The sequence below is a fragment of the Dermacentor silvarum genome, chromosome 1, assembly GCF_013339745.2.
Source record: "Dermacentor silvarum isolate Dsil-2018 chromosome 1, BIME_Dsil_1.4, whole genome shotgun sequence".
Taxonomy (NCBI): domain Eukaryota; kingdom Metazoa; phylum Arthropoda; class Arachnida; order Ixodida; family Ixodidae; genus Dermacentor; species Dermacentor silvarum.
This window is the reverse complement of record NC_051154.1, coordinates 125,763,207-125,776,443: the sequence shown is the minus strand read 5'-3', so window position 1 is coordinate 125,776,443 and position 13,237 is coordinate 125,763,207. Positions and strand designations below refer to the sequence as shown.

The window sequence follows — 13,237 nt, the reverse complement described above, 5'->3', positions numbered from 1 at the left end:
AAAATAAGCACAGTTGCTACCTGAGCCTGACCCCTCTCTGTCACTCGGAAGCCATCCCAAAGTGCAAGATGTGAAATGGGGAGATGATGCGCACCTTTTCCTTGGAGATGTCTCCTTTGCACCCGGTTCACCTGCCAGAAGATCCTTGGCTTCACTCGAACTGTTGGAGTTCTCCTCAGAGGAACGTTTGAGCCGAGGTGGCAGCGGCGGTGGAGAGTCACCAGCCCCAGTTGGTAGCCGGCTGCTGCCTTCCCCATTCTCACTGGCATCTTTCCCACCACCCACAGTGTCCTCATCATCACCTTCATCCTCGTCATCTGAAGAGTCGGTTGCTTCAGATTCAGAGCTCTCCTCAGTGATCCCATTGCGCTCAGGGCTTCGGTTTAGCACCCGCTCATCAGTTGTGGGGTGGGCATCCTGGAAGAGAAAAACCCGTCCAAATGGTCTCCGATGCCTTGGCAAAATACACAAGGCGGTGCCTACCTGCTGGCAGCAGGACAAGGCCCGAGCGCCCTCCAGGATGGCCAGGTAGGAGAAGCGCAGCTGGTCTGGCGTCTGGATCAGACCCATGCGGTACTTGCGCATCTCCAGCAGCACTTCCTGCACGTCCACCCGGTCAAGGCGGCCCCCATTGGCTTCAATCTGAAAAACATTTTTTTTTTGGTCAGATGTCCTTGCCGCACGCAGCTTCCTTCACTGATCACTCAACATGTTACTCATCAAGAAGTTTAACAAGTTAGTCATTTACTACAATGTTCAGGCTTCCTAAAGCACTTTCCCTTCAGTATCCACATAGCAAATAAGCCTCTTTTACCAGCTATGTTTCCTTCTATCTAAACCTTCATTTCAACAGTGTATATTGCAGGCATTCTTTACTTTCTTTTCTGCTGTTTTTCAGCAACATAGAAGATTTATTATGCACACCACCACACGCTTTTTCTTCATTCTGCCATCATACAACTACACTAACTTGTTCCCTAATACATACAGCTGCTCCTTGCAGCATGTGTTTCCAGAAAAAAGCATTTGCAAATGCTTTAGTATTAAGAAGTATTAAGCGAGAAGTATTGCATTGTGTCCCTGGAAGGGACACAATGCAATACTGTTAAAACTTAATTCGCATTTCATTTCATGGGAATCACAAAAACATTGAATTAAACGGAGTTCAATTTAGCGGAAGTAAAAAATCGCACCACCTGATAGTGGAATTACAGTAGCCTATAGTGCATACATGGAACAACTCCTGTTAACTTACAAAACTAATCAGGGCCTCATATAATGCAACAATTCTCAAAAGTTCTACACCAATTCTTAACTGCCATGCCAAATGACCTCTCCTGGTGATAACACGAGGATGTGATATTAATTTGAGGCTGTGTGGACGCTCAACTTTCACGCATCCCCTGATATTGTTTTCGCCACATGACTCGTGCCTCCTGTAGTCCGGCTTCGCGACGCGAATTTGCGCCGGCGGTGGTCGATGTAGTTGATTAGTATGAGAGATGACGCGAGTGTTGTGCTGCTAATGCCACCTAATAGTGGGGTTACTTGGGCACAAAAGGTAGCAGCCGGTTCCTCTTTGGCTTGGGGTCGACCAGTTGCGTGGACGTTTCACGCGCTCACCGGCAGTTTGTAGGACTGTCCTGCGAAAGACTTAGGAGTAGGACACCGGAATGGACGAACACAATTGTTTAATCGTGCTGCCGTTCGCATGACCGTACACGCGAATGATTACGTGTTGGTGTCCAGCATGGGAGTGAACATATTCGCTCGCTATCCAGTCACGGTGAGTCGGACATCCTCGATTTGTCGCACACCCATCGATATGTTCTATCAGTAATAATTCGGCTGGCTAGATACTGGTGTACAAAAGGCACAATAAGTGCCCTTGTGATTGCATTACTGTGCTGTCGTTCCTTTGTCTCAAGAGCAAGTTTGAGACTTCACAAGGCTTGCCGTATTTACTTGTGTAAGGCCCGCCCTCGTGTAAGGTCCACACCCCCACACTGGAATGCAAAAATTTGAAACAAAGATTTGACTAAGCATCACACGCATACTCACACGCTGATTACAGTAGAAACTCGCTGATACGTTCCCGCTTAACCCATTAGGTACCAGCGTTAGGTACACGCATATATACACAAAGCATTTATGCAGGTTTGAAAAGCCGCGCCAGAATCACGGCGACATACTTTTCGTTAGCTTAGTGTCATGCTTGGTGTCATGCTTACTGACACCAAGTGGCAGAACTTCACAATGTTTAATTGGGAGCCGCCAAAAAGGCATGAAACAGTGGTTCTGCATTTCAGCGCGCCGACATGCAACGCTCCCGCGGGTAAGTGGATTTATTTATATAATTCTGTTTTGAAATAGCACAATGTACACGTCTCTGTAGAGTACTTGCAGTAGGCGGCCTATGGTGACTATTTGAGAGAGATAAGTTGATGTGTTGTTTGTGAAAAAGCGCGTTAGTTTACGTGTTGCCATATGGTCACGCTGGGCTTTCAGGCTCCGCATTTTGATCAATTGTGTTACTTCATTTTACGCTTTTTGTAGAATAATTCCGCGACAATAATGCGCCAATTTATTGTCTGCACAGGTTGACTTTAGAAGAAATAACCAGAATACTTGAAGAGGACGATGAAGATGTGTCGGCTATCTACATTGAGCCACCAGAGGCTACCATATACTCAGACGAAGATTCCGCAGATGAGGATTCTGGTGGTCTCGTAGACAATCTTAGTAGCAGGCAGCTTAGAGCGAGTGCTGAAACCATTCTTGCGGATGGTCGTCGTATTGGTGGATGTGATCCTGATGGAGATGAAGCAGAGTTTGAACAAGAAGGCACTGAACCACTAGATATCTCCTCAGGTGTAGGAAACACAAGCGCTGACGCGAACTTAGCTTCAAGTTCCAAATGGAAGATTTGTGACCTTGTGAAAAGTTCCGCAATATTTCCAGACCCAAACTTCACCGCTTATAGGGACCTTTCACCTGTAGAATTGTTTGAGCTCTTTTTTGACGAAAGTGTCATAGATATTTTGGTACAACAAACAAGAAGCTATGCTTTGTTTTTGAATATGCCGGACCCTGAGGTCACAAAAGAGGAGATGAAGTGTTTTCTTGGCGTGCTGGTTCTCTCCGGTTACAATCGCTTGCCAGGAAAGAAATGCTACTGGGACAGTGGAACCGACATGCGTCACGAAATGGTATACAGTTAAACCTGCTTATAACGAACCTCCATATAACAAATTCCTGGATATAACGAAGTTTATCTATTCCTCGCCATTACTCCATAGAAGCACATGTATTTGAAACCTCTACGTAACAAAGTGGCAGCTGGAGACCCCCCTCGATATAACGAATTTTCCCCTCCGATAACAGAGATATTTCGCCCCAAATTTTGTCATTTTTGTGCAAGCAGCAACTGGAAGCACCTTCTCCGCCGTGGCGGAATGCGAAGCGAGCGCACGTGTGCGTGCGTGCGTGTGCAAGGCGGGCCTGCATCTCTCGACCCAGCGATCTTGCCGCATCGGGCGTGACCTTTCCCCCTCCCTTCATTCAAACCTGATCCTGCCGCTGGCTGCAGCTGGCCTAGCCCGCCAAGCCGGCACTCTCTCCTTTTCCAGTTGATGTTGCCGACGTGCTGGTACACGCTGTGACACATCACTCGATGAGCGCGGACACGCGCTGTCAAACGCTGGCGGCGTGTGGAAGCACCGCTGGAGAAGCGAGCGAAGTGACCTTCGTGCTGTTGTCATCGCTTCAACGCAAACTGAGCGCCGAGAACACACAGCACGCACAAAGCTACGAGCCGCCGACGCACCTACACTGCTAGACTCTGCCCCAACGCAGATCGCTTTCAAGATACGGCCCGCGCGACCGCGCACCGCCGCGCAGTACGCAGTTGATGCCAGAGTACCGTACAACGCCGCCCCGCTATCCCTCCTCTCTCGCCGGTGCTTCGAGCGCAACGGAAGAAGGCGTGCTTCCTCCCTGCTTTTCTTGCGCGCGAGAGATTTAGACGTTGTCGTCAGATCCCCTCGCACGTTTTCACTCGCACATACAGCATACGGCGCGCGGCGACTGCGTTATTGCCCTTGGACTTTATACGGAATATCTATGAGCCAATCCCAAACCAATTTTAGGGCCACAACGCGTCATAGACACCATCTTTATATAGCAAATACGGATCTCAAGGGCCATACTTTTGCTGGCGGAAACCGAAAATACGTCATAGTTGTCGCCTCTGGCACTTTGGGCGGCCAATGCTATCGTCAAGCCACCAAGCCAAGCGACATGAAAAGTCAAAATGGCCGCTCGGGCCAGCTCAGGGTGGCAGTTCGCAACGTATGATGCGGGAACGGTCCCACAGTTGCGACGCAACAGTGGGGTTACCAATGCATTGGGTTCTATGGGAGCTGTGCCGGGACCGACCGAAAACGACGTAATAGCCGGGAAAACGCAGCATCCGGTACCTGGTGCGACATTCCAAGGACGAGTGCTTCGACCAAAACGGAAAACGGGTGCGCGTTACAATTGAGGGCGCGTTAGAATAGAGTAAATACGGTAAGCGTTTTTTTTTTTTTTTTTTGCAAATTTTTGTGCCGAACCTGCATATAACGAAATCCTCTTTATAACGAAGTTTTTTGGGAATTTGTCAATTTCGTTATATCCCGGTTTAACTGTACAACGCCATGCGAAGAAATCATTTCATGCAAATCATGAGGTTTCTTCACTGTGCTGACAATACGAGCCTTACCTTGAGCGACAAGCTGGCAAAGTTGCGCCCCCTGATGAAACTTCTGAAGGCGAAGTTCCTGCAGCACTTCCAGCCTATGCGTCAGTTGAGTTACGACGAAAGCATGATAGAGTATTATGGTCGTCATGGCTGCAAGCAGTTCATACACGGAAAGCCAATTCGCTTCGGGTACAAAGTGTGGTGCCTGAATGCGAAAAATGGCTACCTTGCAAATTTTGAGGTATATCAAGGGAAGCAGAAAGACACTACCACAAGCACGCAGTATGAAAAGGACTTCGGAAAAGCAGCAGCACCTCTCCTAGAAATGGTGGACGAATTTCCGGTCGAAGTTCATCATCTGCCATTTCACTTTTATTTCAACAATCTCTTCACCAGCTTGCACCTTCTCAAGCACCTGAAAGACAAGAACTACGAAGCCACGGGCACAGTGAGGCTAAACCGTGTGCCGAAGGAATGCCCCATCGGTCAACCTGATTGCATCAAGCGCAAGAGCCGTGGGTAGGAAGAGCACGTGCTTTCAGATGAGGGGATAATCATTGTCCGCTGGATGGACAACTCTTGTAACAATCGCAAGCACTGTGCACGGCGTAGAGCCCATGTCCTTTGCAGACAGGTATTCCCGTGCACAGAAGAAGAGGATCGAAGTGCCTCGCCCTAATGCCGTTACCCAGTATAACAGCTTTATGGGAGGCACTGATCAGATGGACGCAAACGTAGGGGCCTACCGGATTGCAATTCGTGGCAAGAAATGGTGGTGGCCGATATTCACTTGGCTTTGCGACGTAGCCATATGCAATGGTTGGGCACTTATTCGCAGCACAGGAGCGAACATCACTCAACTGGAATTTCGAAGGCAAATCGCTCAAAGCTACCTCACAAGATGGAATAACAACCCAAAAGGACTTGGCCGTAGAAGAACGTCGACGCTTGGGGACAGTGCGATTGGTGGCCCACGGTATGACCAAACAGCCCATTTCGTTGAAACCGTGCCTAACGGCAAAAGGCGCCGGTGCGCTGGAGACAGCTGCAACAGCATGGTGCGCACTCAGTGCCCAAAATGTGACGTCGGCATGTGCATTCCATGCTTTATACCATACCACAATAAATAAGTGTCCGACATTTCACTAATGTTTTCCGCAATGTTTCAAGGCCTGAAATAAAATTTTTCACTGTGCGATTTTTGCTGTAGCCTCAGCGTGACCATATGGTCACGGGCCACATTTTCTTAACTAAAAGAACAGTCACAATGAAAGTTTTAGTGTGCCTTCTTGAGACACACATCTGTGACATCTGTTTCGACTAATCTCATAAAAAAAGAAACCGGTCCCTAATGGGTTAATACGATTTCCCGGCTCCTACGTTCGCAATCGCAAAAAATAAACATAACCCCATAGAGGAATGTGTTAATACGTTCCGGTTAATACGTTCCCGGAAAATACGATTATATTCGGCAGCAACGTTCAGCATTGCAGCAAACTGCCGTCGTATGATATGTTCTGCAGCGAAAAATTATCATTCAGGTGTGCAACAGGCCGCTCTCATGCGCTTGTGACGCGCTAAGTGGCAGACAGCCGCCACACGGCTTCTCTGCAGTGCTAAATCTCCCCCCCCCCCCTCCGCGACTTCTCTGCAATGCTCGTTCGCCCCAAGTGACGAAGCGCGGCAGCAGCGGCGAGCGAATTGACCTTTGCGCTACCTCGCCCCTCGCGTCAATGCGAACTACTAAGCGGCAAAAACAGGCAGACGCCGCGCGCGCCGAGATCGTAGCGAAGGTGGATGGCGGACGAAGCCCCTGAAGGCGGCTGCGACAACGAAGGCTTGCACCCACCGGCTACCTTCGCCGAAGCCTTTGCAGGCCTGTAAGCCTTACAAAGCTTCTTTCGCACGAAAGACAACGAAAATGCGGACAAGGATCTGCAATGTGCGCAAAAGGAGTTGTTCCTGTTCAAGGGTGTGACGCACCAGCAGAAAATACAGTCGAATCTCGATAATTCGAATTCGAAGGGGCCCGAAAATTTGTTCGAATTAAAAGGACTTATTTTTGACGTATTTGTGCACCATAGCGCTACGTACGAACGGTGCAAGTCGTGAAATATCGCGGCGCGCAGGCACACAGTGAGCAAGGGCCACGGAACTGCCTACGCCGGCCAACGCTCGCATCCCGATAGCGCCTCTTCCTCTTCACAACCACAATCTCTCTCTCTCTCTCGCATCCCGATAACGGCAGTGAACAAAACTTCAGGGAGCGGGCCGCGCCGGCACGGCGACGCGCGTGCGCGGTGACTGCGTCGAAGGTGAGGGAGGAGGGCGGCAGGGAAGCGCATTTAGCCTTGGCAACCCCGTCGCTTCGGTGGCTCCCCTTGCCCTCCCTCTCAACTCCCTCATAGCTCCCTCACCTTAGACTCTCCATGCGCGCCAGCCGGCCCGGCGCCAGCTTAACCCGCTCCCCTAAGTTTCGTTTTCTGCCATTGAAGCGAGCGTTGGCCGGCGAGGGCAGCTTCGTTGGCCAGACTGGGCCTCCGCGTTGCTTCCCTCTGCGCCGTCGGCGTGTACTAAGACGTCGGCGCATACACGCGTGTTCCGGCGGAACGCTAAAACGGCGACCTTACAATTTTAGAGAGGAAATTTTCTCCTTGGTTTTTTTTTTTCTTCCTTTTTTGTTTCTCCGCGTAGCATTGAGGGGTCTCTCCTAAGCTTTTGCTTTATGGCGGTGTCGGAGCATTGCCAGTCGGAGGTGCCTCCACGTGATTTGGCGTGCTGCTAAGAGCATTGTCGGTGCGCGGTTATGTTCGAATTAACCGTCGCAAATGCTTTCACGTTCGAATTACCGAGCGTTCTCGCCCATTGGAGTACACTTAACTTTGACGGGACCACAGCGTCAGTTCGAATTAACGAGATTTGATTGTAACTATGTTTTGCAAGAAAGAAATGTTTTCTGCCTTTGCACCTCAATATGGGATAGTCAGCTTCAATTTTTACTGGATTCGGATCTACGTTTTCCCGGATCGTACGTTTATTTTTCGCATATTTTTTGAAAACGTATAAACGAGGTTCTACTGTAATTCCCGCAAGCCGCTACCCAGATGGCGCTATCCATGCCCGAAAAATCGGTTGGTGCCTGTATATGTGTTCATAGACAGCCACCAGTGGTTGCATTTATTTGCATAGCAATCTGAGCCCAGTTCGAAGTTTCAGTCAATAGCCACAAGCTTGCCTCGTGTAAGGTCAGCGCCTGGTAAAAATTCCGGAAAAAAAAAAGTGCAGGCCTTACAACAGTAAATACGGTATTTATATTTATAAGACGCAGAAAAACAAGGAACTGCTAGAAGTAAATAATCGAGGTATAATATACGAAGCACTGTTTTCAGGGGCTATACACCTTGACGAAATTGTGGATAATGATAACGGTGTAACACGTAGGACAGACGGACGAATAGACAGAGCAAACCCAGTTTCAAGCTTTTAACTGGTGTCAATGTAATATGATGCACAAAGCTTCTTATTTTTTTCATAATAGCATAGAAGTAAGCGCTCACCAGTACAAGACAAGAGTCCACTAGGCAAAAGGTCCCCGAGCGGCCAATGCCTGCACTGCAGTGCACCACAGGTGGCCCTACATCAACATCCAATGCGCCAGACTCCCGCACAGCTTGCAGAAAGGCTAAGAACGCTGCTGGAGACTCGGGCACCCCGAAATCAGGCCAGGTCGTATAGTGTAGGTGCAGTACCACACGCTTCTGCCCACTCTGCAATGACAAAGACACCACCATGTTCATTCCCAAATTCCTGTACCCTGTTCCAAATGGCTTAAAATATATAATGCAGCTGGGCTGAAACTGTGCTATCACAAGCTTAGTAAAGTAACCTTGTCATTGATTAATGCCAGGCACAATGTCTAGCAGCATGGCAGATGACCGAGCGAGCCAGAGCGAGTTTCATAACATCGCTATAGTATTCTGCTCCCACATAATCATCTACGTTGTGACGTCATGACACACACATCACCTGAGAAGCAAGACCAAAACTAGTTCTTAGAAGTTTTGTAGTCAACGCTCGATACAACAGATCATAAAAGGTCCATTACATCCAGTCCGTTCTATCCAAAATTAGGGCTGCAGTATGTTGTGAAATAGTGGAACTTACATACGTACAGTTGAACCCACTTACAACGAAACCAGTTTTAACAATATATATCGGATATAACAATGATCAGCCGATGTACCATCAACTTTTGTATGTGTTCTATGGTAAAATAAACCACTTACTACAAAGCTCCCGTGCCCAGTTATCGGTTATAAAATTAAATCTGGCTACTGGGTGTGTGTGCGCCAAAAAAAAAAGGACGCAAAATCCTCGGGGGAAAAAAACACCAACCACTTCGCCACACCCGCTTTTGTCCCGGCACGCATTACCTCGGAGGTGGGGGGGGGGGGTGTTAGCCATTCTGCCAGCCGCACAACCCGCACACATACTTGTATCACAATGCCGTGCAGTCGCTTTGCCAGACCAGCATTTTTTTTTTTTCGTTTTTTTTCCCCGAGGTCACATCCTTTTTCTTTTCAGCAGAGACATCCAGTAGTCAGATTTAATTGTTATAGCCGACAATGTGGCATGGGAGTAGAAGCGATTTATTTTGCCTCCTCTGCATTTTTCATGCAACCGGGTTATAACAATTATTCGTTATAATGCAATATTCTAGGCACTTGAATATTGTTACATGTGGGTAGGACTGTGCCACTGTTGAACCAAAAGGAGATAGCAAAAACAAAGAAAACATCGAAATTAAATAAATACCTAGATAAACAGAACAGGTTTACGCAGTAATCATACTTGCTCTCCCTTATTCACAGTCATCCTGCAGAATGACTGAACCGTCACAAGTTTACCCTCCCCTCCATGTCATGGTTTCTCGTAGAGCACCAAGTCCCCAACGTGAAGTTCACTTCGTAGAATCTTTGTCGTATAAGGCCTTGTTCTTTTCGTGGTATGCGAGGGAATTACGAACAGCCGCCTTTCTTGCCTCTTCCACATTTTCGGGCTCGCTTTTTAGCAGTGGTCGATAAGGTATTCCATACATTAGAAAAGACCTAGAGAGAATGCCAGCAAAGCTTAAAAAGAAAAAGTATTGAGAGGCAGACATAGACAAAGCGACAGGAAGGTGGCTGGACTAACAACTGATCTTTATTCTTCAAAAAACAACTTCCCCCAAGTCCACATTGATCTCAAGAATAAAGATTAGTTGTTAGTACAGACAATTTTCTGTTATTTTGTCTATGTCTGCCTCTCAATATTTTTCCTTTTTCAAGTTTGCTGGCATTCTCCTGTACCACCAAGCCCAACAAACCACTCACATCAGAAAGGAAGTTCGCTATCTTGCCACTTCGTTTGGAGTCCTGCTGTATTCATAAACAGCTTCCAAAAGACGTTGAATCCACGGTTGGCGAGGCGGTTCATTGATCTTGCATTTGAGTCAAAAAACTATAGTCCAATTTGCGCATTCATGCCGTTGCACTGTGGATGCTGTGACGATGGGAAGAACTGATGAATGTCATAGTGTTTCAAGAATTGTTTGAATTTGCCTGCAGTGAATCCTATGCACGGTCTAGAAGAAATTCAGCTTTCCAGCAACAAAGATGTTTTTCAGGCAAGATAAGTAATCATCATACACCTCAATTTTGTCAGCAAAGGCCCAGACATAAAGTGTGGTGTGATCTATTCCCAAGTGAATGCTCTCACATGCCGTATCCCGCAAAGCCACCGACAGTGTCCACGGCGAAAAGGTCGAAAGGTCAGTCTGCAGGTGGCAGAGACTACTGTGACCCAAATCGTTTGCTTTTGGTTTCTTGAGTCTCTAGCATGTATCACAATGACGAATGCATGTCGAAATATCACTGATAATCTCTGGCCAATAATAATGCAGTGAAAGTAATAAAGTATTCGCAAGACTTTCCCTCCAATATGGCCAAACTTGCAGTGCGATTTCTGCAGACAATGGCGAGGCCATTTTCGATCATAGTCTTTGCAATGCGGACGGTCATCTCAGTCGTTTTAAAGCTCTGGTATGGAAAGAAGTTGGATGACAGGACTCTGAGAAAACACGTCTGCTTCAATGTTATCGCTGCCTTTCTGATATTGGATGTTGACATCGTACATAAAGTATAGACCACTTATAACGTAACCGCTTATAGTGCAGGACCGGATATAGTGCGGTCTTTTCAGACTCCCGTTAATTTTCCCATAGCACTCCATGTACACGTATCGCTTACAGTGCAGTTGCGGGAAACGAAATACCTGTTACAGTGCGGCTGCCTGGGAGTAGGGAAGTCAGCGGAGACGGCGAACGCTCCCCTCAAACAGGCGCCCCAAGGAGTGCTCGAGGAAGAAAGAGAGACGAAGTGGAGGAGAAGGGCACATGGTGCGAACGAACAGCCAGTGAGGCTGAAACCAGAATCTTGAGTGCGAGTCGTGAAATATCACGGCATGCATAGCGAGCGAGGGCCACGAAACTGCCAACGCCGGCCAACGCTTGCTTCACGATAACAGCAGTAAACGAAACGTCAGGGAGCGGGCTGCGCCTGCACGGCAGGGCGAAGGGCGCATGCGGAGACCGTGGAATGTGAGGGAGGACGGCGGCAGGGAAGCGGATTTCGCCTCGGCAACTACGCCGCTTCGGTGGCTCCCCTCGCCCTCCCTCGTAGCTCCCTCACTTTCGACTGTCACCGAGCGCGCCCTCCGCCATGCAGGCGCCGCCGCTCCAGCCAGCCCAGCGCCAGCTCCCCGAAGTTTCGTTTTCTGCCGTTATAGGGAAGCGGGCGTTTGCCGCTGTGGGCAGTTTCGTTGGCCGGCCTGGGACAGCGCTACTGCTTCCCTCTGCGCCGTAGCCGCAGCGTGCAAGGTCAACACATGACTAGAAAGTAGAGGAAGCATAAAGGAGAAAGAAGGGTTCACTGGCATTTTCTACGGGCGGTTACGGTAGCATGGCTGAGACGTCGGCACATACACGCATGTTCCGGCGCAACACAGAATCGGCGACCTTGCCATTTGACAGAGGGTGAAATTTCCGCCGCGTTTTTTTTTCCTTTCTTTTGTTCGCGTGCGACATTGAGGAGTCTCTCCTAAGCTTTTACTCTATGGCGGTGCATGAGCATTGCCGGTCGAAGGCGTCGCCGCGTGATTTGGTTCGAATTAACGAGATTAGACTGTAAATTGAATGCAAACGTTCTAGCCGCATTCCTCAACTGTCGCATATGTGTGGCTGGCGGCTTGGTGCACATGTTTTGCATATGTGCGGGCCTTGAAAATTGTTGCTTTGGTTATAGTGCGGTACCGGTTAAAGTGCGGATATTCGCGACTCCGGTGACTTACGTTATAAGCGGTCTACACTGTAGTAAGCTACAGGGTGTTCCTTTCCTTCATTATCTGGTTGTTTCAGTACAGCTCCGATGCCTACACTTAGGGCATTGCAGTAAACAATGCATGGTTTGCCGGCGTTGAATATTCTCAGTACTGGCTCTTCAGTTAGCTGTTTCTTCATTTCATTAAAAGCCTTTTCACATTAAACGTCCCATTCCCATTGAGTGTCCTTGTGTAGCATTCTCGTAGGAGCATAAGCTATATTGCTAAAATGGGGCATGAAACATGGAAATGTAACTTCAAAAAGTGAAAAGTTACACAACATGTCATAACAGTTCACATTATTTCCTATATTGGTCTTGTGAGCAACCGATGGCGCTGCTGCGAGCGGCACTCCAGTTACATCAGTTGGGGGAGCCGCCTTTGTTGTCTGCTACGCTTCGGCAATAGAATAGGTTCATTTTCACGAGTTTTCTCGCACTCTCACTGCGTCTCACATAGCACAGCGCTCTCCAATTACTGTCTGTATCTTTTTTTCTAGTATAAATAACAGCATTAGGAAGACAACAAACGCTGTATACAGGGTTATCCCCACGGTGGGCGGCGGTGGTTTTGCCGCCCACCATTCCCGCCCACCTCTATGACCACCTGCTCACCACCGCCCACCTCTCGGGCTTCAAGTTTGCTGTGCTCGGGAACAACTTTCTATGCCTATGCAGTGGAAGCTACGAGCGCAAGGGGCCGGCTTCCACAAGCGCGCTGTTACGGGCAAGCGTGGACGCCGGCGGGAACTAGCAGCACATGCTCACGACCCAGAAACAAAGGCCGGGAAGCAGGCGGTAAACGCGAACAATCGCGGTACTAGATCTCGGAAAGTGCGACCACGTGGCATCCCCGAGAGCACGGAAGACGAATTTCTCTAACCGCGTAGCTGGTACGGCCGCGGGAAGAAGCGCGAAAGAAAAAGGAGGCGTCTGCAGAAAGAATGGCAAAACCCGATGCGTCATCGTCACAGCAATACAATTTTTTTTTTTAATAAACAACAGAAGTCACAGTTTCGCCCGAAAGGTGAAGCATCGATTGCGATAGCAAACTAATGGACAGCCATACGAAGTAAGGAGA

General features: G+C 48.5%; 1 protein-coding gene across 2 annotated transcripts in view; it reads right to left on the bottom strand.

The window, feature by feature from the left end:
- The window catches only part of LOC119436004 (tyrosine-protein phosphatase non-receptor type 1-like), a 72,537-nt gene that overhangs the window by 35,981 nt on the left and 23,319 nt on the right, over window positions 1-13,237 (bottom strand). For both annotated transcript variants that reach the window (XM_049673265.1, XM_037702726.2), the window contains exons 6-8: window positions 8,299-8,508; window positions 484-642; window positions 95-417 (exon numbers count right to left, since the gene is read on the bottom strand). In XM_049673265.1, the coding sequence (XP_049529222.1) occupies window positions 95-417; window positions 484-642; window positions 8,299-8,508 (692 nt within the window). The remainder of the gene's footprint in view (window positions 1-94; window positions 418-483; window positions 643-8,298; window positions 8,509-13,237) is intronic.